The sequence below is a fragment of the Primulina huaijiensis genome, chromosome 7 (assembly GCF_012295235.1).
Source record: "Primulina huaijiensis isolate GDHJ02 chromosome 7, ASM1229523v2, whole genome shotgun sequence".
In the NCBI taxonomy this organism is placed as follows: domain Eukaryota; kingdom Viridiplantae; phylum Streptophyta; class Magnoliopsida; order Lamiales; family Gesneriaceae; genus Primulina; species Primulina huaijiensis.
Window position 1 is genome coordinate 22894154 of NC_133312.1, and position 22784 is coordinate 22916937.

Consider the following 22784-nt stretch of genomic DNA (forward strand, 5'->3'; position numbering starts at 1 on the left):
ATTTTTTTTTTTTTTTTTTTTTTTTTTTATGTACGTAAACTAATGCATTATATTACATGAAAAAATGATATGAAGAAATGGAACAATGTATCGATGATAATTGGATCGACCATTTGGATATTACCTCAAGAAAAGATCCAACTGTGGTGTAAATAATAAGTAAAGACACCAAGAGAGGACAAAAATGACAATTCCATCCACCAATTTTTTTAATCCTAAGTTTCTTGAAAAGAAATTTTATTTTCAATTTCTAACGTTGTATTAATGAATTTAGTGATTCAGTTGAAGTTGTTCGTCAAAATACTTATAGCACTTTCGATATTTTTCAAAATAATGTCTCATGGAAGTAGTTAGATTACAGGTGCATATTTATCGTTCATTTAGATATATGAAATATGTAGAGAAATATCATTTTGGAATATTTCTGTATTCCACTACAGAGTGAGAGACAGAAAATATGATGATCCGTACTTCTGTATACTAGAAATAGAAGAGATTTGAAACATGATAGCTATCATTCTTCACCAGAATGACTTAAAAGTCATCCAATTTCAAGGTAAAGAAACACAGAAACTAAATGAGCATAAACATCATAAGGCCAATATCACGGAACGTGATACCTGCTGAATCATCCGTGTGGAAAGTTGGATCAGGCTGAAATGAAATTCTTCACCTAGCAAAGAGGGGTTTCGAGATACCGCTTCGAACATATATCTGTCACCATAACTATACGCTCAAGGACTTGAACTGCAAGTGATTTATAGTCTGTTCTAAAATGTTTGAAAAATGCACCATATGTGACAGAATCAGGTTGGATTCCTCTATCTAGCATTTCTTTATACAACCTCACGACCTCCTGCCAGTTGCCTTGGTCACAGTTCTCATTCATCAATATAGTGTAGGTGTATTTGTTTGGACTTACTCCTTTAGATTGCATTTTGGAAAAAATTTTGTATGCCTCATCAATTTTTCTATATTTACAAAGACCATTAATCGACACATTATATGTGATCACATTTGAACAAATACCCGTCTCATGCATTTCTGAGAAGTATAAGTGAGCTAGCTCCAGCCTACCTTTATCAGCATGTGCATGGATTAATACCGTGTATGTCACAACTGAGGGAAACAAGCCCTTGCTCACCATCTCATGAAATAACTCCCTAGCTTTTGTAAGGTACCCAAGTTCCAATTGTGCATGGATGATGCTAGTATAAGTAATGTGGTCAGGCATTATTCCATCCTTTATCATCTGCTGCAATAAAAAAGCAAGCTTGTTCTAAATCACCAAACTAGGCAACAGCATCCACAAATACATTATAGGTGATTACATCAGGAGGAAATCCTTTTGCTATAATCTCTTCTTGCAGTTTAAATGCTGCAGGTGTATCACCAAGCTTCATTTTTCCTGCAACGAGAGTGGTGTATGCATGATGGTCTGGCTCCAACCCCTTGTGCAGCATCTCCAAATAAAATTTTTTTGCCATCCAAAGATTTCCTGTCCGATAAGAACCATTTATAAGTATTGTATAGGTGAAAATATCAAGAGAAATTCCATGATTAATCATTTCATCCTTCAGCTTCGTAGCACCTTCTAAATCCCCCAGTCTTGATAGCCCATCCATGATTGTATTATATGTTACTACAGAAGGACTGAGATTTTTTTCCTTATTTCTGATAACAACAACAGAGCCTCCCTTGTGTTTCCCAGAAGACAGTACCCATGCATCAGAGTGTTGTAAGATATTATATCCAGTACCAAATTTTTTCCCAGCATAACGGGAACCCACTGCATAGCATAACCTACTCTCCCTCGCTTGCAGAAGCCATGCATAAAAGCATTATAAGTTGATAAAGTAGGCAAAGATCCTCTGATTTCCATCTCTTCACTAAGCCCCATTGCTTCAACTTGCATTCCCATCCGGCAGTACCCACTTTTGAGAGAGTTGTAGGCATAGGCGGACACCTTTAACCATTTCTTAAACATCTCTGTGATCAGCTCTTTCGCCTGCTCAAATTCACCTTTCTTTGATAACCCATTGATCAACACATTATAGGTAACGTCATTTGGAAAGCAACCCTTCCTCTGCATCTCCAGCAAGAGTTCAAGCGCCTGCTGCACCTTCCCTTCTTTACAAAGTAAATTTAACATTGTATTGTATGTAACAATAGTTGGCTTGATTTCAAACTGAGCCATCAATATATACACCTCCTTAGATTTTTCTACAAAATCCATATCCCTGAGTATTCTAAGAATCCTATTGCAATTCTTTACATCCGGTAAAAAGCAATTCTTCAGCATTTTATCCAAAACACTTAACACTTCTCAATATCCGATTTCTTTGCGTACATCCATAATAACAAATCAAGTAACTAACAAGAAACCTCATTTTCTGAATACCCGTCAATTAAAATGTCAGTTATGCCATGCATATTCATGTTAATGACTTTTTCCATCACCCAATAAACAGACCTCATCAAACCATTATTCACTAGCACTTCTAAAACACCGCAAATTCCGAATGCTGAAATCCTTTCCGACCCTCTGCCCACCGGAATATCCTGAATACCATCTTTGGCCGGTGGCGAATCGAATAAATGATAGTTACAAACAAATTAGAACCCAAAACCAAAGAATTAAAATAATCTGGAACAACCCAATAAATGTCTCTAAAAGGCCCTGGATTTTCTTTCAATGCTTTCAAGATCAGATTTTGACTAACCCCACTTGAAGATGCAACCTTTCTACCACTTACATTTACAATCGTATTGTTCCCATCAGACTTAAAACTATCGCAATTGGATTGTGAGTGGCACCGGGAGGAGTGCTGAGCAGGAGAAGAGAAGTAAATAAAGCGTATCTTACAACAAAAATCAATGTTGTTCGAACAGAGATATTGCAAGGAGCTGAGGCTTTTGGCTGGGATGAGAGATTTTGCCGCGATGAAACATAGTGTCATTCTGTGACGAATCACGCATCAACGGAATACGGTTACATTCTCGGGTTGAGAATACCGAAAACGGTGGCCGAACGAGAGCGAAGATGGTGGAGGAGAGATACAGCCTACCGCCTGTGGCGACAGAATGGGATGCCTGGAGCAGAGTTGGCTTGGGAACCATTCGGAGATCGTGTTCGTTACGACCAAGGGTGGGCGTAAACCCGACTTCAAAAGTTCGGGTATTTGAGATCCGATTTTGGTATAAAATATCTAATTTTATTATTTTCATTTTAATTTTGATATGTAAAATGAGCTATTAATTAATTGGAATTGGATTTATTGCAAAATTTGGTAATTAATGAATTAGTTTTTTTTCTAATTCTTTAATTTATTATAAGAATATATCAAATTGTATATGTACATACTTCTACACACGACACAAATTTTTTAGCTTATCATAACAAAACAAATAAAATAATCTAAATTTAAGAAAATAAATATTTGAAAACAAAATTTAATCTATTTTCATACAATTAGCTTTATGAACCCAAAAAGGGTTGTTTAACAAATCAAAATTAATTTTAAAAAATACTGATATTTGTTGAAAAATTATTTAAAAATGTGTTAAATATTTGTGTTGAAAATGTGAATGTTGAATGTTGAAAATTAGGTAAAATTAGGTGTTGAATATTGAAAATTAGTGTGTGATGATGTAGGTAATGATGTATTTTATTTTTGGATTATTTGTAAAAATTTTCTATAAATAGATCTCTCATTTGTGAAGAAAATCACAATTGAGTTGAGAGAAAAATATTATAAAGTGTGTAGTGTGATAATTTTGAGAGTTTGAGATTTTTACTTTTTTACCGTAAATTTTTACTTTTTCACAACACGTTATCAGCACGAAGCTCTAAAAGTCCTCCATATTTTTCCAAGCTCCGAACAGAAGAAAAAGGTAACAAAAGTAATAATATTTATTTTACTGTTATTTATTTATTGTTTATATATGTAATATATAATATAATGTTATTGTTAGAAATAATAAAAATAATTTTTTCAAAAACTTGTTATAAATCCTGGGAGGATGTTAAGACGACATCCCACACTCCCGGTAAGGGATACGACAAGTATAAAAGCCTATAAGGTTTTTTAAACAAAATAACTTATGACACCTAATTATAATAATGTGATATGATATACATAATTATTTAAATATGACTAATATTATATACACCATATTATTACCATAAAATTATACAAATACATACATTTATTTTCTTATACACCAACGGTAATAAACGGTAACAAAACGGCTAGTTTTTGCTCTATAAATACAATCTCACAAATACATTCAATCACTCCAACTTTCTCTTCTTCTCTAAAAATTATTCTTCATCAAATTTTCGAAGAAAAAAAGAAGATGGCTTTCACGAGGTTATTTTTAATTATTTTGGTTATCATACTCACCAGTCTTGTATTTATCGGAGAATATCCTCCTCGTGTGTTTTCTTTATTTTTACGAATACTTGTACTTGTTGTTTATCCATTACTTTGTATTGCAATATTCATTAACTAATAAAATGCATCGTAATTTTTAGTACCACCATGGCAAACTTGGCAAAGCTCGAATTCATCGCTCTTGATATTACTGGGAAAAACTATATGCCATGGACTCTTGATGTAGAAATGCATCTTGAGTCATTGGGTCTAAGCGAGACCATTAAAGAAAATGGTATATCTTCATCACAAGAAAAAGCAAAAGCTATAATATTTTTACGACGACACCTTGATGAAGGTTTAAAATGTGAATATCTCATCGAAAAAGATCCCATGGCTCTGTGGAAAGGATTAAAAGAGAGATTTGAACATATAAGGGAAGTTATACTTCCGACCGCCCGTGATGAATGGAATATGTTAAGATTCCAAGACTTTAAAAAAGTCAGTGATTACAATTCAGCGATGTATAGAATAATCTCGCAGTTAAAATTTTGTGGACATGAGGTTACAGAATCGGAAATGCTTGAAAAAACATTTTCCACGTTTCACGCATCAAATATAACACTACAGCAACAATATAGAGTGCGTGGATTTGCGAGATATTCTGAACTCATCGCCTGTCTTCTTGTGGCGGAAAAGAACAACGAGCTATTAATGAGAAATCATCAGTCCCGACCCACTGGATCAACAGCATTTCCAGAAGTAAATGCTGTAAGCAAAAATGAATTTAAACCTGGAAACCAAAATCAAAGTTACAGACAAGATTTTGGTCGAGGACAAAATCGAGGTCGTGGTCGTGGTCGTGGACGTGGACGTGGACGTGGAAGTGGTCGTGGTCGTGGACGCGGCCGTGGTTTTGAAAATAATCGAGATAGTTATTTCTATAACTCATCTCAAAAGAACGTCCCAAACCACCCACCGAAAAGGCATCAAGAGAATATGAGTGTTAATGAGAATCACTCAAAAAGATTTGAAAGTTCTTGTTTCAGATGTGGTACTCCAGGACATTGGTCCCGTATTTGTCGAGCCCCTGAGCACCTTTGTAAACTTTATAAAGAATCAATAAAGGGGAAAGAAAAGGAGACCAACTTTACTGAACACAGTGAACCTTTGAGTGGTTCAACTCATTTTGATGCTGGAGATTTTCTGATTGATTTCTCAGATAATGATCAATTTGATGGTGGAATAAATATGTAAAATATTTTATTTTTTATGTATTCGTATGATAATGTTTTATAGTGTGTTATATTGTATTGTATTTTATTGTCAATAATTTTATTTCATTGCATATTTTTTTGAAGTTCAAATATGGAAAATGCTACGAACCAAGCTGAAGTTTGCATACCTGATAGTGGTACAACGCACACTATCCTCCGAGATAAAAGATATTTCTTGGAACTAAAACCAACAAAAACAACGGTGAATACAATATCAGGTCCTGTAGACTTGATTAAAGGATGTGGTAAAGCACAATTTTTGTTACCTAATGGTACAAAATTTTTGATCAATGATGCTTTATATTCACCACAATCGAAAAGAAATTTGTTGAGTTTTAATGATATATATTCCCATGGGTATGATACTCAAACAATGAATGAAGGGAATGAGAAATATATGTGTCTTACCACATATAAATCAGGAAAGAAATATGTGATTGAAAAACTACCAATGCTCCCTACTGGATTGCATTATACACATATACGTCCCATTGAATCAAACATGGTAATTGATAATTCTTCAATATTAACCAATTGGCATGATCGATTAGGACATCCTGGTTCAACAATGATGCGAAGAATTATAGAAAATACACATGGTCATCCATTGAAAGACCAGAAGATCTTTCAGAATAATAAGTTTCAATGTAAAGCATGTTCTCTTGGAAAACTTATTATAAGACCATCACCAGCCAAAATCCAAACTGAATCACCAATGTTTCTTGAACGTATTCAGGGTGATATTTGTGGACCAATCCATCCACCATGTGGACCATTCAGATACTTTATGGTATTGATTGATGCCTCCAGCAGATGGTCACATGTATGTTTATTGTCAACTCGAAATGTTGCATTTGCAAGATTACTTGCTCAAATAATAAAATTGAGGAATCAATTTCCCGATTATACAATCAAGAAAATTAGACTTGATAATGCTGGTGAATTTACTTCCCAGACTTTCAATGATTATTGTATGTCTATGGGAATCATTGTTGAGCATCCTGTTGCTCATGTACATACTCAAAATGGATTGGCTGAATCATTGATTAAACGTCTGCAAATGATTGCTAGACCAATGATTATGAAAACAAAGCTCCCTATTTCTATATGGGGACATGCAATTTTACATGCTGCTTCATTAATTCGCATCAGACCAAGTGCATATCATAAATACTCCCCATTGCAGCTTGCATTTGGTAAAGAACCAGACATTTCTCATCTGAGAATTTTTGGATGTATGGTGTATGTGCCTATTGCACCACCTCAACGAAAGAAAATGGGACCTCAAAGAAAGATTGGAATTTATATTGGTTATGATAGTCCATCGATCATTCGATATCTTGAACCACAGACAGGCGACGTGTTCACAGCACGTTTTGCTGATTGTCATTTTAATGAGGAAATCTTCCCAATGTTAGGGGGAGAACAGAAACATACCGAAAAAGAAATTACATGGTATGTATCATCATTGTTACATCTGGATCCAAGAACAAAACAATGTGAAAAAGATGTACAGCAAATTGTGCACTTGCAAAGAATAGCAAATCAAATACCAGATGCATTTGCAGACACAAAAGGGGTAACTAAATCATATATACATGCTGCAAATGCCCCTGCTCGAATTGAAATTCCGAAGAAACAAATTGAAGATAGTCATGATGTCATTAAACGCCTGAAGCGTGGAAGGCCAGTTGGTTCCAAGGATAAAAATCCTCGAAAAAGAAAATTCATAGAGAAACACAATGATCACAAAATAGAGAATGATGTTCCTGAAGAAACACATAATGATCACAAAATAGAGAATGATGTTCCTGAAGAAACACATGATGATGAAAATGTTTTGTCAGAACCACAAACTGACGAGAATCATGAAATCTCTATCAATTATATTAATACTGGAAAAATATGGAACCGAAAAGATATAGAAGAAATTGATGATATATTTTCTTATAATGTGGCAATCGACATCATAAATGATAATGAAGATCATGAACCAAAATCTTTTGGTGAATGTAAAAATCGGCAGGATTGGATAAAATGGAAAGATGCCATCCAGGTTGAATTGGATTCGCTAAATAAACGTAATGTTTTTGGACCTATAGTCCTTACACCTGAAGGTGTAAAACCTGTTGGATACAAATGGGTTTTTATTCGAAAGCGAAATGAGAAAAATGAAATAGTAAGATATAAAGCTCGACTTGTTGCACAAGGTTTTTCTCAAAGGCCTGGAATTGATTATGAAGAAACGTATTCTCCTGTGATGGATGCAATTACGTTTCGGTATTTGATTAGCTTGGCAGTATCTGAAAATTTAGAAATGCGTCTTATGGATGTTGTTACAGCCTACTTATATGGATCACTTGATAGTAATATATATATGAAAATCCCTGAAGGATTTAAGATGCCTGAAGCACAAAGTTCAAAACCCAGAGAATGTTATTCTGTGAAATTACTAAGATCATTATATGGGTTGAAGCAATCCGGCAGAATGTGGTATAATAGGCTAAGTGATCACTTGATGAAAAAGGGATATGTAAATAATTCAATATGCCCTTGTGTTTTCATTAAGAAAACAACATCCGGATGCGTAATTATTGCTGTATATGTTGATGATTTAAACATCATTGGAACAAATAAGGAAATTCAAGAAGTTGTGTCATACTTGAAAGAAGAATTTGAAATGAAGGATCTTGGAAAAACCAAGTATTGTCTGGGTTTACAAATTGAACAAAAAGAATGTGGAATATTTGTTCACCAGACAAATTATACAGAAAAGATCCTTAAACGTTTTAATATGGACAAATCAAATCCTTTAAGTACTCCAATGGTTGTTAGATCATTAAACATAGAAAAGGATCCATTCCGTCCATGTGAAGATGATGAAGATATTCTTGGTCCAGAAGTACCATATCTAAGTGCTATCGGTGCCCTTATGTATCTTACAAATTGTACAAGGCCTGATATATCTTTTGCCGTAAATTTATTGGCAAGATTTAGCACATATCCAACAAAGAGACATTGGAACGGAATTAAACATATATTCCGTTATCTACGAGGAACGACAGACTTGGGACTTTTGTATTCAAAAGATGCTAATCCAAGTATAATTGGTTATGCCGATGCTGGATACTTATCTGATCCACACAAAGCACGTTCTCAAACTGGATATGTATTTACTCGTGGAGGCACTGCAATTTCTTGGCGTTCACAGAAACAAACACTTGTAACAACTTCATCAAATCATGCCGAGATTATTGCACTACATGAAGCAAGCCGTGAATGTGTGTGGTTAAAATCAATGACTCAACATATCCAAATCTCATGCGGATTATCATTCGACGAGAAGCCTGTGATACTATATGAAGATAATGCTGCATGTGTTGCTCAAATGAAAGAAGGATACATAAAAAGCGACAGAACTAAACATATTCCTCCTAAGTTCTTCGCATTCACCAAGGAGCTTGAGAAGAATAAATGTATTGATGTTCGTCACATTCAATCAAGTGAAAACTCATCAGATCTCTTCACAAAGGCACTTCCTACGACAATATTCAGAAAGCACATATATAATATTGGGATGCGCAATCTACGAAATTTGTGAAGAATTGTTCGTGTCAACATGAGGGGGAGTTTACGTGACTGCACTCTTTTTCCCTTACTATGGTTTTTATCCCAATGGGTTTTTCCTAGTAAGGTTTTTAACGAGGCAGTATAAAAACACGTAATGTATACAATCATTATGATCATCATCACAAGGGGGAGTGTTGAAAAATTATTTAAAAATGTGTTAAATATTTGTGTTGAAAATGTGAATGTTGAATGTTGAAAATTAGGTAAAATTAGGTGTTGAATATTGAAAATTAGTGTGTGATGATGTAGGTAATGATGTATTTTATTTTTGGATTATTTGTAAAAATTTTCTATAAATAGATCTCTCATTTGTGAAGAAAATCACAATTGAGTTGAGAGAAAAATATTATAAAGTGTGTAGTGTGATAATTTTGAGATTTTGAGATTTTTACTTTTTTACCGTAAATTTTTACTTTTTCACAACAATATTAATAATGTTAATTCAATAAAATAATGGACGTCGATGCTTTATTCTTTATCTAGCAGATTTCAATAAATGAATAAGTTTGTATTACAAGTTAATGAAAAATATTATTTGAGATTGTGAATGAAGAATTGAGTTTGACAATTAAAATAACGTTTGACATAAAAAATTTATACATCACTTTTTTTTAAAATATCTTTCATCAATAACATTTGTGTTCATATATGTTTATCATACTATAAAAGAAAAAATTAAAAACATTTCGTTATTAAATTTTTTTAAAAAAATTGGAAAAAAAAACTCATCAAGGCATTTGATCAAAATTTGATAAATTAAACTTTTAATATTAAAAATAATGGATGTTTTTAATAGTTATAGGGCTTTTTAAGTATAAAATATTTATATTTTTTATTTTTACATAAATTATCGAAATATTATATATCTATATATATGCTATAATAAAATATGTGAATTATAATACATAATTTTAGGAATATCACTTTCTAAAAAAAAGATTATCATATTTATTAAGTTTAAAAATATATATATAATTTATGAGTTGGATATACAAAGTTAATCTTTAAAAATGATTTTTATATTGTCTATGGTTCAAATCTTTATGAAATCCCACAAAATATTTTTAATTTGACAAAAATTTCGTTTAGTTAAACAAATCTCTCCAAATTTTTTCAATTCAAATATCAATCTCTTTTTTAAATTTCATGTTTCCAAACACTTAAAATAGAATTTCTGATTCCAAATCTCTTGGATCCCATTTTCCCCCTTCCAAACACTCTATAAGGGCGAGTTGGATACCCAAGAGTAGCACAAAACACAGATGGTCTTCTGAGTATTTCAGTTTCCACGATCCATTAGTTTGTGCAACAGAACCTGGAAATGAAAAACAAACCAGGAAAGAACTAAAATCACTGTATATGAGGAAGTTGGACAAAAAGTTGTCGTGTCAGCTGCACAAAATTTTAGTGCAACGCATCGATCACATTTTTCTATTATCGGTTAAGGATTGAACTTGTTACGTCCGTCCAAAGTTGGCAAGCATTATGTGTCAAATCCAATGATCAGCGGCATCGTCTTGTTCAGGACATCCGAATACAGACAGTTGACAAATAAATGTACGTGTGAAGGGGGATATATGAATTTGAACCTCGAGAGAACATACCGGACAAGAGAGATGCGATTTCAATCCTTGTTGTAGTTCATGCCACGATATCAGGAGCTTCACTGGACGAAACTCGGAAGACTGAAGGTGCCCTCTATTGTCCTCAAAGGAGATTAGTCCACGTTGCAAAAGATGCTCAAAGGCCTGGACATATAGAAACATTTTGGTCATAAGCTAAGAAGCTGGAAAATCTCAGTCTTGAGTTAATAGTGAAGCTATACACACCCTTAAGCAAACATTCCGAGCATAATAGTCGGATGTTTGGAACGTGTCATGTATGCTCTTGTACTCTGCAAAAAAAATTGTAAGTGAGAGAAATCTGTGGAAGTGGCTAGAGAGGCATGGAAAAAATATTCAGCACACCTTCCATTATGGAATTAAAGTTGCATGACTCTAGCTCTTTGACTTCCAACCTCTTCATGCAAACCAGAACGTAAAGCTCCAAAATGGAGCAATCTGCACGAATGAGTTTCACTTGCAGTGAGACCAACGCGAAAGGTTTAACAGTGTGTTTGTGAGAATCTACACCGAAATTCTGTTCCTGCCATCCAAACTTTCGAGTTATTAAGAAAAAATGCCATACATTGGAGCTCAGCAATCTACGGAAAGTTTGTGACCTCTAAAAAAAGTGATTATGAATTATTCCGTCACAAATCTGTAAAAAAAAAAATGTAATCACTTTTTTAGTGGTGGCAAACACTACCTAAATTTGCTGATATTCTACAATAAAGGCTAACTATAGGTAATAACTGCCTCCATCCTTCCTCCGAAGCTCAAACCAAATATAAAAGAGCATTGACAGTAAGAGTTCCAGATGTTATAAATTTTTTACTATCACGTGACTCTTACGTGAGATACACCCAAGATCAAGATGAGAAGTCCAAGAGAAGACTAATTAAGATTCACATTGTTACCTTCGACATTTTGATCACAGAGAAACAATAATGAGTAGGTCCAAAAACAATTTGTGCTTGAAAATGGAAAAAACAAAACGCTCAAATTAGAAAGAATGAGCAAATTAGTTCGCTTTGTGAGATTGCAGGTGCCGCACTTGACCTTTTCACTTTCCCTAAAACATCAATGTGGCTTTTCTGCAAGTTTAAGAGGCATTTAATCTTGAGATCCTTCAACTACATTTGGTCCAGAGAGACCATATAATTAGATCAATTACATTTTATCAGCTCCTCATCTCTCATCCTCCCATCGCTCAATTTCTAGGCCAGTATTAACCGTCGCACAAATACATGGTTATAATAAGTAGATTGAGACACAAAAATAGGTAAAGCCATTTTTTAAATTTTTTTTTTTTTTTTTTGGAAATGTAGGGCATTTGTAAAGCATATAAAACATGCAAAATTGGAATAGAACTCCACAGAATGGTGGAGGAAAAAATTTACATACCTTTCAAACCTTCCATCTTTGGCTGCCTTTGTACACTTGTAAGTGCAGCTTTAAAGTTCTCCAGAGACAGGATACCAGGATTCAAATCCATTCGACAAACAGTCGAAAACCTAGTGACGTGATCCAGGTGTGTCAGGGAGAAGAGATTGCAGTATTATGCATGGTACATGATTCACTTCAAAGCATAATGAGTTACACTTACAAGAATCTAGATAGCTCGCTGACAGTTGAATAAGGATAGCTTAACACATCAATGATTCCATGAAAATTTTCATCTGCTAGTATATGCTGAAATATGTCAAGGGGCCATATGCATTGATTGCAGAAAGATGGGAAAAGAAAAGTAATATTTGAGGACAAAGAGCAACATGATTTACAGACTATTTTGTTTCAATGCATATGAAGAAGGAAACTTAAACAAAACTTTTCGAACTGAACAATTCTATAGTAGAAGGGAGACACCATAACTAACCCCGATTAATGGATCTAAGGACTAGTACTTCTAATTAATCATGTAGAGCAGAAAAAGGAAATCCCTTCGTATGTGACATTGTTAGATTAAATCTAATGTAAATAGATGCCATTCTAGTTACATGCCTTGAAGGAATTGTGTATTATCACACTGAAACAGTCCTAGGAGGAGTAACAAATCAATCAAGTTGAAAGTCCAGATCAGTTGTTCACCACTTTCAATAGCAAACTGGATATCGATAAATTTTATGGGAAGGATACAAGAAGCTTTGTGTTGAAAGCAGCTACATAATCATGTGGAAGGCTTCCATCTGTTGGCAATAGTAGAATGTGCTCTAAAAGTCTGCATAGTCATAGGGTTCGCAACAATGTCAATAATGGGAAATTAAGTCAGCACAATGTCATTTGAAAAAGGTGATTAACAATTTACCTATGCAAATCATCTCGAGAGAGATGAAGGAACAATAGCTTCCTATGTGAAAAACGAGATCTTACTCTTTTCTCCAAAAGTTGATCCGCGTCCTACAAACCACAAACTCGGTTTTTAACATGTCCCAATGTATGAAAGCCACTTCAAACTATGAAATTCTCAAAATTGCCGTGATATTCGGCGAATGCATCATGACAAGCCCGAAAGAACAGACTGGCTCACATATACAATAAAGCTTGATTAAGAGTGATCACAGCGATAATATCAATGATCAACCACAAAGTCAAATGGAGCTTCAATCTTGTAGCCAGTAGACTCATCATTAGTCATCTATGACGGCCAAGAAAGTTTAAAAATCATGGGTTGGTGCATAAAATGAGGTGTGGTATATACAACCAAAAGAAGAGGCTACATACCAATCTACAGCTCACACCGATGACAACAGCTTGTGATGTGACAGATTGCATTGCATCAAGTAAACTGTAAAGCAGTCGCTGTTTACCCTGCACCAGAGGAAATGTGGATGATGTAAGCAATTAGTCAAGAGGGTGAACACCAAAAACTCCATCAATTTTGTGACGTTTTCTCTTTGCGATGATAACATTACCTGTGCAAAAAGGTCGAACTCATTTAACACAAAAATGATTGTTTTATGGGCAAATCCGCACTCCCTGGTCATAAACACAGAAATCAACAGCCTCTCAAATACATACACAAACTTTATACACAACTGAATGATCTCTCCCAATTTGGAAAAAGGTGAAAAATAGTATCTCAATTGACTTACCGCAACATGGACACCAAGAACTGGGTGTTGTCATCAGATGATGCCTGATGAATTTGTACAAAGCAATGGGTAAAATGTGAAAAATTGACAAAGTATCTGGCCATTCAGAATAAAGCTTTTGCATTACCATTTTGGAGAAAAGTAACTGATGCTCGATGCATAATTGCCGAGCTATCTCCTGCACAACAGTTGGGGTAGGAGGCAAAGTAAATATCATCAATCCATGTTGCGGACTTTTTGTCAGGCAATATTGTTATGATTTGTAGCAGACATGATAAAGCTATTTGATTTTGATACAAAACTAGTTATGCATCAAACAGGCTCTTTCTTTTGGCTTAACCCCTGATAGATCTTAGTTGATACAGATTTATACCAACTAAGAAACATGGGAAAGGACCGTATATATAAGTCAACGACATTTGGGTCGACTTCGACAAATTAGAAGCAATATACTCATTTTTTGTTAAGATTATAATTTGGGATTCCCTGGCCCTATGTATTACACTGTACTTCTTGATCAGATCTGAACGTTTCTCAGAACATTTGAGCATCTTTAATCAAGATAACTTGACTCGAACTTTTGTATAACTTGTTTTACTACTAACCACAGGTGATTTATAAAATGCATCTTTGTATCAACAAAAAGTCGTATTGGATTAGAAATGCATATAAATAAGAATCGTATATGCGTATTCAGACCTTTAATGCACAACTGTCATCGCAGTGAAGAAGCCCACTGAGCTTTATCTGAAAAATAGCAGCAACTATTCAGGATAAAATCCAGAAATAATCTAAATCTTGTTGAGCTACACATTTTAGCAAAAATAATTACTAAATTTTACAAGAAGATATTTTAAATCCATATTTCAGTGCAAGTTATACCACAGAGATCATATCTGGGTGCTCTTTTAATATATCTTCAAGAACTAGCTCCAATACCTATATAAAAGAGTAGAAGGAAGAAAGACACATTCCATGTTCAAAAAGTAATAATCAGCGTGCAATCTAATCTAAAAATAAATAAATATCTTTGGAACTTCTATTGTTAGAGATATAATGGAGAAACTTTACAAACCGCATTTTTTCCGCAGCCTCGAGGACCCAAGAGCAGAACTGAATTGTTACACGCCTCAGTCACCGAGCTCGATACTATGTATTTCAATTTACTGAAAATAAAATGATGAAAAAAAGTGTAATGAAGCAAGATGTCTGCTTAATGATATGATAAAGAATATAAGCACAATTTTCCCCAAAACTGCTAAATTGAAACACTTGGATCCCCTATAATCTCTAATCACTGAAAAGGTTATCATTGTTGAGGAGATTGGAGTTACCACAGAAACTACAACACTGATGTCTTGCCTCTTAACGTTCTGATAAATTTTAAACTAGTTGTGAATTCCAAGTAGAGTGTAAGCATTGAAGTTCTTGGTTTTCCTCATAAACACAAAGAAAACAAAAAACAACACATAACCCGTTCTCATAATTCCGATACCTACAAATCTATAGTACAAAGAAAGTAAAACAAAAATTTATCACCACTCAGAATCAGAAGAACCGAACCTTGCATCAGCTTTTCAAAACAGTGAGAATTGGACTAAAAGCGTTTTGATTAATCAAAAACTGATTGCAAAAATATAAATAAACCTGTAGTTGGAATCTGGGGAGTCGGATAAAATGGAGAAAATGAAAGAAGGGCTGCAAAGCCTGCTTCTGATGATAATTTGCGCTTGCTCCGCATGGTTTTCTCTGCGCATACTTCTTCCTTTTTCTTCCACCTTGTGCCCTATTCTACTGTGTGTGTGTGCGCGCGCGCGCAGAGAAAGAGAGAGATCGATGGAGTGAGTGTTGGGAAAATGAAGAAAAAATGGCGGGAATGACGAGACGCAGCAGAAGCGCCGTGGTGCGATTATTAAGGCCCTGAGCTTTCAGAAAATTTTAATTATACCCTCCAGTTTTTAGAATGACTAAACATAGCCATATTCGGTTTTTTTTTTATATCATAATCTAGGGTGGGAAGACTCGAAATTGAGTCAATATATCAGGAATTCCGATGAAAGTATTGGGCCAAGCCCTCGGTCTCAGTCATATTCGGTTTCTATTTCAAAGTTTATGAAAAAATGGTACGAGGCAACCATTCAATAAAACTAATGTGAAATCATTTCATATCTTAATTTTTTTAGAAAAATTTTCTATTCAATTAGTAAAAAAAATTATTTTGTATGAAGTATCATTTTGTACTGTAAAAATATCTTTTTTTAGTTATGTTATATGTTATGAAGAAAGTGAAAGTACTCTATCTATGAAAAATATATTTTTATGTCTAAAATATTATTTTTAATTATAAAACTAAGTATTATATTTCATGTCAAAAATATTTTTTTAACTACGAGTATGACTCGAGTTGATTTGTCTCATTAATAGAGATCAGTTAAACATTTGCACAGAAAACATATTCAACAATGTTTAGCACATTTGTGAAATTCTAAAAAGCACAAAATATCTTATATGAAATTAATAATATTTTAAATGTAATGTTTTTAAAAATCATCCATATAATTCTCGAGAGATAAGGTAAATATTCATTATTTAGAAAACACGATGTTGCAGAAACATTTAATTTAACGCAACGGTTTTATATATATTTTTAGTATATGTATTTAATTATTATAAGATAATTGCATCGTCACCTAAATTTGTGTAATAATCAAGAGCAAAAACTTGTGTGAGACGGTCTCACGGATCGTATTTTGTGAGACAGATCTCTTATTTGTGTGATTCATGAAAAATTATTACTTTTATGCTAAGAGTATTACTTTTTATTGTGAATATCGGTAGGATTGACCCATCTCACATATAAAGATTCGTAAGACCGTCTCACAAAAAACCTACTCATAATCAAAGGTTTTTTAAAATAATATAAATTAAAAAATTATTTATTAAAATATTGCAATCCGGAAATCACTCATCTCGATTCAAAATCTTTTTTTTTTAAAAAAAAAGATTCACGGATTCATAAGAATTTGTGTTATGAATCTGTGACAGACTGTCAAGGATTTAGAATCCGTGACAGACATAATGTTTTCGCTGTCAAGGATAATTGTTTTCCTTACCAAAATTCTTCCTTTCTCCGCTTTAGATTCTTCCGAAGTCCGAAGCTGTGTTAGTAATATTTTTTGTTATCGAGTATCAATAAATAATATTATTATCTAACAATGTTAAACATTTTTATAAAAAAAAATAACATTATAAAACAAAATTATTTCAATAATAATAAAATTAATTTCGGTCAAATAATTCAAAAAATACAATGATGTTCGATAACAAGAAGTATTACCGACGCAGCGTCAGACTTTGAAAGAATCTAAAGTGGAAAAAGAAAGAATTTTCTGCAAATGAATGTTTTTTTAAAATTAAATTTTTTAATTTCCGCAATTGAATATATTTCTTAAATTTTTGAATCCGGAAGATTGTCCTTCAGATTATACTACCTTCACGAGACTCGTAAAATTGGAATATTTTAATAAATAAATTTTTAATCTATATTAAAAAAAATCCCCTAATAATCAATGTAACAAGCGCATACTAGAAAATGCAGTTATATATGTCTATAATGCGCCGCTACTACGTAATCGCCACATCAAGTTCCCATTCCCAGTAACCACCAATCATCCCACAAGGTAACAGAAATGGGAAGCACTGGAATTCTCATATCCAATCCACGCCTGACCAACAAATTCATTTGTTTCCAATGCTTGAATTCCATTACCCCATCAAAAAATATATTGCCCATGAAAGAAAGAACCGGAGTTCTAGGATTTTCAAGAAAGAATAATTTCAAGAAAATAGACAGAGTAGTTTGCTCTGCTGTTGAAGACGTTGCTGAGAAGCAGCGAGAAAGTGGAAGTGACAGTGTTAATGGAGCTGGCTCAGCCGTTGAAGATAGACTTGGTATATTGGAATCCTCTTGTTAATGTTTATCTTCAATAAAACATAAAAGGTTTCGTTTTTTGAAGTTTTTTGTGAAACTTCTTGATTTGGGTTCTTTATTATTGCTTTATTTTATATGTTGATTGTTTTAAATTGCGGATAGTGAGTGTAGTTTGAGCTGTGTGGTAACGAGATATGGTTTTCTTGTAATGATTTGTGGAGATGATGTATTGCTGTTAGATTTCAGACGATGCTTACGCAAGAGGCTTTGAGTTTTCATATGTTTATTGGGACGAACAGCGAGAACAAGATTTTTCTTGATTGTAGTTTGTTGATGTTAGCTTTTCTTAGGCTCAATATAGATAGCCGACATGTGAAATTGGTGCAACATAGATTTTTATGCATTGCGAGTGTGTTAGTTTTGAATATAACTTATTCCTCACTGCTAGTGGTTTTAAAGCAAGTGACAGTCTCTAAAAAGCGGAACTTGTGTTGAATTCAAAATAATAAACTATAATCCGTGGTTTTTAGGAACTTTCACCTTTATCTGATTGCTAGATTGATTCAATTACCTGTTTTACATGGCATGATTTTATGAACTTGATGTGTATTCTGTTGCTCAAACTCAATGGCTTTAATATCTCAGAAATTATAATAGCAGAATCAAACAAATAACTGTATCAGAACTTAAAAACTCCTCAATGGTCATGTCTTCCTTAATCCACCTGATTCGCATTTCTTGCTAAGAAAGATTGTGTCCTCATGATTGTTCAACATAAAATTTAGTTACTGTCTCATGGGGAATAAATAGAGAGGCTATGGGCCACTTTGTTGCCCCATCATCTAATTTTGTCTGAAGTCATGTCCATTATCTCAATAACAAGTATGTTGAACTTCTTGTTTTTTGACTCTTATGAGTAGGGCTCACCATTACCTTGTGTGTGCGCTGGGAGGGGTGGTGTGTTTTAATTTGAATGCCCGTCTGTATACATTTTAAATGTGGTGTATTTGAAAGCATTTGCTGTTATACAAATGTGGTGTTTCATTTGCTGATTGGAATAAGAAGTTTTAAGCAGTTTAAGGAGTCCCTGCTTAAAATTTTGGGTGTTCTTTCCTTTGTTTTTTGTTGCTGTTCTTATTGCTGTTGATGATTTAACTTACTTGTACTTGTTGCTGGAATTTTTAAATCTGTCCTCTTCATCTCATGTGATTAATTGCTGATCTAGTATCCACATTCCATTTCCATTCCTCTAGCATTATTATGATTTTAATTTTTTGAATATGACGTGTATGAAGTTGGGTATAATCTAAGTCAGGGTAAAAGGATATGAGTTAAGATTATATTAAATGTCTCCTGACTCCATTGCAGATTCTATTGACGAAGCAAGTGATAATCCTTTCCTGAACAATGAGTCAGATGATGAAGGAAATTATGTTTACAATTTTCTTTATCCTAGTAAAGAGCTACTCCCTGATGATAAAGAAATGAGTATATATGACCATTTAGACGAACTTAGACAGAGAGTCTTTACGTCGGTTTTGGCTGTTGGAGCTGCAGTTGTTGGTTGTTTCACAGTTTCAAAGGATCTCATTATTTTTCTTGAAGCTCCGGTTAAAGCACAAGGCGTTCGTTTCTTACAATTGGCACCGGGAGAATTTTTCTTCACATCTCTGAAGGTTATGGCCGATTCTTTTTTTTCCACATTCCTTATTCTAGTTCTTGGATCAGCTCTTACTTCTTTCTACACCTCTAACGGATATTAGTTGAAGTTTTAACACATACTAGTTGAAGTTTTTATGCATTTAGTGAAGTTCGTTTAAATTATTATCAAACGAAACTTCTGCTAATGTGTGGGTGTGTGTTATCTATAATAGGAATCTTCTGTTTGTTGAATTTGTACTTTAAGCTCCATTTTATTTTACTGATTTTGTACATCAAAATTTCTACATTTCAAGAAACCTTAGTTTTTAGCCATGTCCTCCTAAATCTGTTCGTCTGTGGGTATCGTGATGTGGGACTAAATGTAATAATTACCATTAGATAAATCAGACATGTAGGATATTGTTAGCAAGTCTTTGATAACTGAATTTTGACTTGGGTGCAATTTAATTGTCCCCAGGCATGTTTTAATGTCCAACGCTGCTGCCCTGCCATCCTTCACAATAGTGATTAGATATTCATCCATTCTGAAAAATATTTTTTTGTTTTTATTTGTGGTGCACACTTCCTTGTGGTTTGTTTGGTTATATTGTTGTTAAAGTGCATATGATAGTCTATAAAGTCAAAGTATTGATGGTTGAAACACATACCATTTCACCACACCCGAATGAGATTTTTAAGCTCCAAACTATGAATTAACTGACCATTCTTGGAAGTGGAAAAAAAGTAGAGATTTTTTTGTGTAAAAAGAAGTTATATCATATAGCATTTTGACAATTATTTATGATTTTATCAAGATGTTAAACGATGTCCAAAGTGGATGTATAGGAACCAACTATTCTCTTAGAATGATTTTTCTTGTTTTGGTTTATTCCTGAAAAACAATTTTCTAATCTAAAATTGTCTGATGATTTCCTATCTAAGCTGGGTTCGGACAAAGTGTTAACCTTTCTTATCCACAGCATTTGTTCATCTTACATAATAGATATAGAGTGATGGTTACCTGTAATATTTTGAGGACTAAAAGTGGTATACTTGTTTATGCAGGTATCCGGATATTGCGGCCTTCTGTTAGGAAGCCCGGTAATTCTCTATGAGATCATAGCTTTTGTTGTTCCAGGTTTAACAAGGGCAGAAAGAAAATTTCTGGGGCCAATCGTTCTAGGGTCCTCAATACTTTTCTATTCGGGCATTGTCTTCTCTTACTATGTTCTTACCCCAGCAGCATTAACGTTCTTTGTTAATTATGCCGAAGGAGTGGTTGAATCATTATGGTCCATTGATCAGTACTTTGAGTTCATCCTGGTGCTTATGTTTAGCACTGGATTGTCTTTCCAGGTTAGTTCTGTTTTTAATAGTAATCTTCTTTTTCAATGGCGGTGGCAACACTTGAATTTCTCAATTTTCAACGTTTCTATTAGTCCAGATGTCTTGCGAACATCTCACTTTTATTAAGAAGCTCCAGTCTGCTTATTATTATTCTTTCTATCTAGTATGGTGTCTATTGGCTTATGTTTTGGACATCTCCAAATAACCTTCCATTTCCTAAAATAAAATCTCTATCCAAAACACGGGCTTAAAATGTGACTCCCCTAATTGACATCTGCTTTCAAAAGTAAAAGGGTAATCATAAATCTTTCACCCATTAGACTCCCTTCTAAACTCCATACCGAAGTGAAGCAGTAAATATAACAAGGGATGAAGAAATTATCGCTTTTGGTTCATTTTTAAACTTCTGGGAAAAAATTGTACAGAAGGTAATGAGATATGGTTTTCGATGAAATAAGAGAAGTAGTCTAATCAGTCAGATACAATCACTAATCGAGGATGTTGTATGCTAATTCTAAAGACACCGAGATTGCCATCTCATTTAAATTTTTTTCGGCGTCCAAAGAGAAGGACGGTCAGTTCGGTATTGGTTTTGCTGATATTGGCTCCTGAATGGACTGACGCCTACCCTGTACTGGTGACTATGTATCACAGATGTGTTAATAGCTATCACATCTGAAAACCATTGTAAATGCTGATTGTTGTCTTCATGTTTTCCGCAAAAAGAACAAAATAAAATAGTGAAGGCTCAATTGTATTGGTTGGATAATGGATTTTGAAGTTTAAGGAATCATGTCTCTTAGCTAATGTTTCCGGAAGGAAGTTGAGATGCAAAAGGTTTTGCACAGAGACAAAAAGATGTTTGTGCTACTACCATTTTTTTCTTTCATTCTAAATCTTGTGGTTCTCAACTGTTACGCATTCGTGTTATAAAATGGATTTCTTAGTTTAATTGGTTGACATGTTTTTATCTCAGGTTCCAGTTATACAACTGCTTCTTGGACAACTTGGCTTGGTTTCATCAGAACAAATGCTGTCGATTTGGAGATATGTGGTAGTAGGTTCAGTAATTGCAGCCGCTATACTCACACCATCGACTGATCCTCTGACACAAATGCTGTTGGCTGGACCACTTATGGGTCTTTATTTAGGTGGTGCGTCACTGGTTAAGCTTCTTGGCCGATGATTATGTTTTACTGGTTATACAGCAGCAATTTACCCTGATCACAGTATGCTGTTTGCTGGAGGCATGGTGTTAGATGCCTAGTTTTGTATGATCTTGTGTACACTTGGGAATTGCTAGAAAATTAGATGGTTTTCCTGTGCTATTTTGTACTAGGAAGTAGTTTTACTGCTGTTCTTATGCAAGTGTTTTTGGTGCAAATGAGGTTATACTGAACTGTCAAAGAAATGTCAGAGCGTCACGATCTTCTACAAGACGGGTATAAGCAGTCAAGTCTGAGTTCAAACTTCGAAATTTCAGAAGTTGGACTGCACACGTCTCTATTATGGTGAAAGTAGAATCATGTTGTATTTACTCCCAAGCGTTAACTTTATAATTCATTACTGTTATAAACTGATAATTTGGTGTATCACATCATACCAAATGCGTCATCAAACCAGATGAGATATTATGTGACTGCTTAATTTTCGTTTTACGTAAATTCTTTTTAAATAATCACAATGACATGGGAAAGAGAAAAAATAGTAATGTACACCAGCTCATTGGATCACCCATGGAAAGATAAATGAAAAATTTAAGACGACCAACTCGTTAGTGTAGTGAAATAAACATCTAACAGGGTAGATGCATTGGTTCAAATCTATGTAAAAAGAAAAAAGCACGACCCTCAATTTATGTAAAAAGAAAAAAAAAACACTACCCTCAA

General features: G+C 34.0%; 2 protein-coding genes, 1 long non-coding RNA gene and 1 pseudogene across 4 annotated transcripts; 1 reads left to right on the forward strand and 3 right to left on the reverse strand.

Annotated features, from left to right (window-relative positions):
* Positions 1 to 976: 976 nt before the first annotated feature.
* On the reverse strand, positions 977 to 2040 carry LOC140980338 (uncharacterized). The gene is made up of 2 exons (XR_012175929.1): positions 1592 to 2040; positions 977 to 1498 (listed from the first exon to the last, which is right to left on the reverse strand). It is a non-coding gene; the product is annotated as an uncharacterized lncRNA (long non-coding RNA).
* Positions 2041 to 2047: 7 nt separating this feature from the next.
* On the reverse strand, positions 2048 to 3267 carry LOC140981701 (pentatricopeptide repeat-containing protein At1g22960, mitochondrial-like; annotated as a pseudogene).
* A 7120-nt stretch (positions 3268 to 10387) lies between these two features.
* On the reverse strand, positions 10388 to 15867 carry LOC140981111 (origin of replication complex subunit 4). 2 transcript variants are annotated; one of them, XM_073447372.1, is made up of 16 exons: positions 15624 to 15867; positions 15052 to 15142; positions 14859 to 14915; positions 14676 to 14723; positions 14104 to 14154; positions 13977 to 14020; positions 13797 to 13860; positions 13606 to 13692; positions 13190 to 13281; positions 13021 to 13102; positions 12491 to 12576; positions 12289 to 12398; positions 11251 to 11343; positions 11113 to 11177; positions 10888 to 11031; positions 10388 to 10598 (listed from the first exon to the last, which is right to left on the reverse strand). In XM_073447372.1, the coding sequence occupies exons 1-16, from the start codon at positions 15731 to 15733 to the stop codon at positions 10563 to 10565; spliced, it is 1260 nt and encodes a 419-aa protein (XP_073303473.1). In that variant the 5' UTR covers positions 15734 to 15867; the 3' UTR covers positions 10388 to 10562. The 2 variants fall into 2 exon arrangements, with proteins under 2 accessions (XP_073303473.1, XP_073303474.1); XM_073447373.1 differs by lacking the exon at positions 15624 to 15867 and adding an exon at positions 15311 to 15615.
* A 1733-nt stretch (positions 15868 to 17600) lies between these two features.
* LOC140981131 (sec-independent protein translocase protein TATC, chloroplastic-like) lies at positions 17601 to 22553 on the forward strand. Its single transcript, XM_073447413.1, has 4 exons — positions 17601 to 17927; positions 19276 to 19583; positions 20614 to 20904; positions 21872 to 22553. The coding sequence occupies exons 1-4, from the start codon at positions 17666 to 17668 to the stop codon at positions 22079 to 22081; spliced, it is 1071 nt and encodes a 356-aa protein (XP_073303514.1). The 5' UTR covers positions 17601 to 17665; the 3' UTR covers positions 22082 to 22553.
* The last annotated feature ends 231 nt before the right edge of the window (positions 22554 to 22784 follow it).

Bases quoted from the DNA above. Each gene is read 5' to 3' on its own strand.
- LOC140981111 (XM_073447372.1), bottom strand. From the start codon at position 15,733: ATGCGCAGAGAAAACCATGCGGAGCAAGCGCAAATTATCATCAGAAGC. The intron at 14,021-14,103 runs GTAATGCAAAAG...CAAATTCATCAG, and splicing joins AGTTACTTTTCTCCAAAATG to GCATCATCTGATGACAACAC. The intron at 13,861-13,976 runs GTAAGTCAATTG...GTTTATGACCAG, and splicing joins TTCTTGGTGTCCATGTTGCG to GGAGTGCGGATTTGCCCATA.
- LOC140981131 (XM_073447413.1), top strand. From the start codon at position 17,666: ATGGGAAGCACTGGAATTCTCATATCCAATCCACGCCTGACCAACAAA. The intron at 17,928-19,275 runs GTATATTGGAAT...ACTCCATTGCAG, and splicing joins AGCCGTTGAAGATAGACTTG to ATTCTATTGACGAAGCAAGT. The intron at 20,905-21,871 runs GTTAGTTCTGTT...TTTTTATCTCAG, and splicing joins GCACTGGATTGTCTTTCCAG to GTTCCAGTTATACAACTGCT.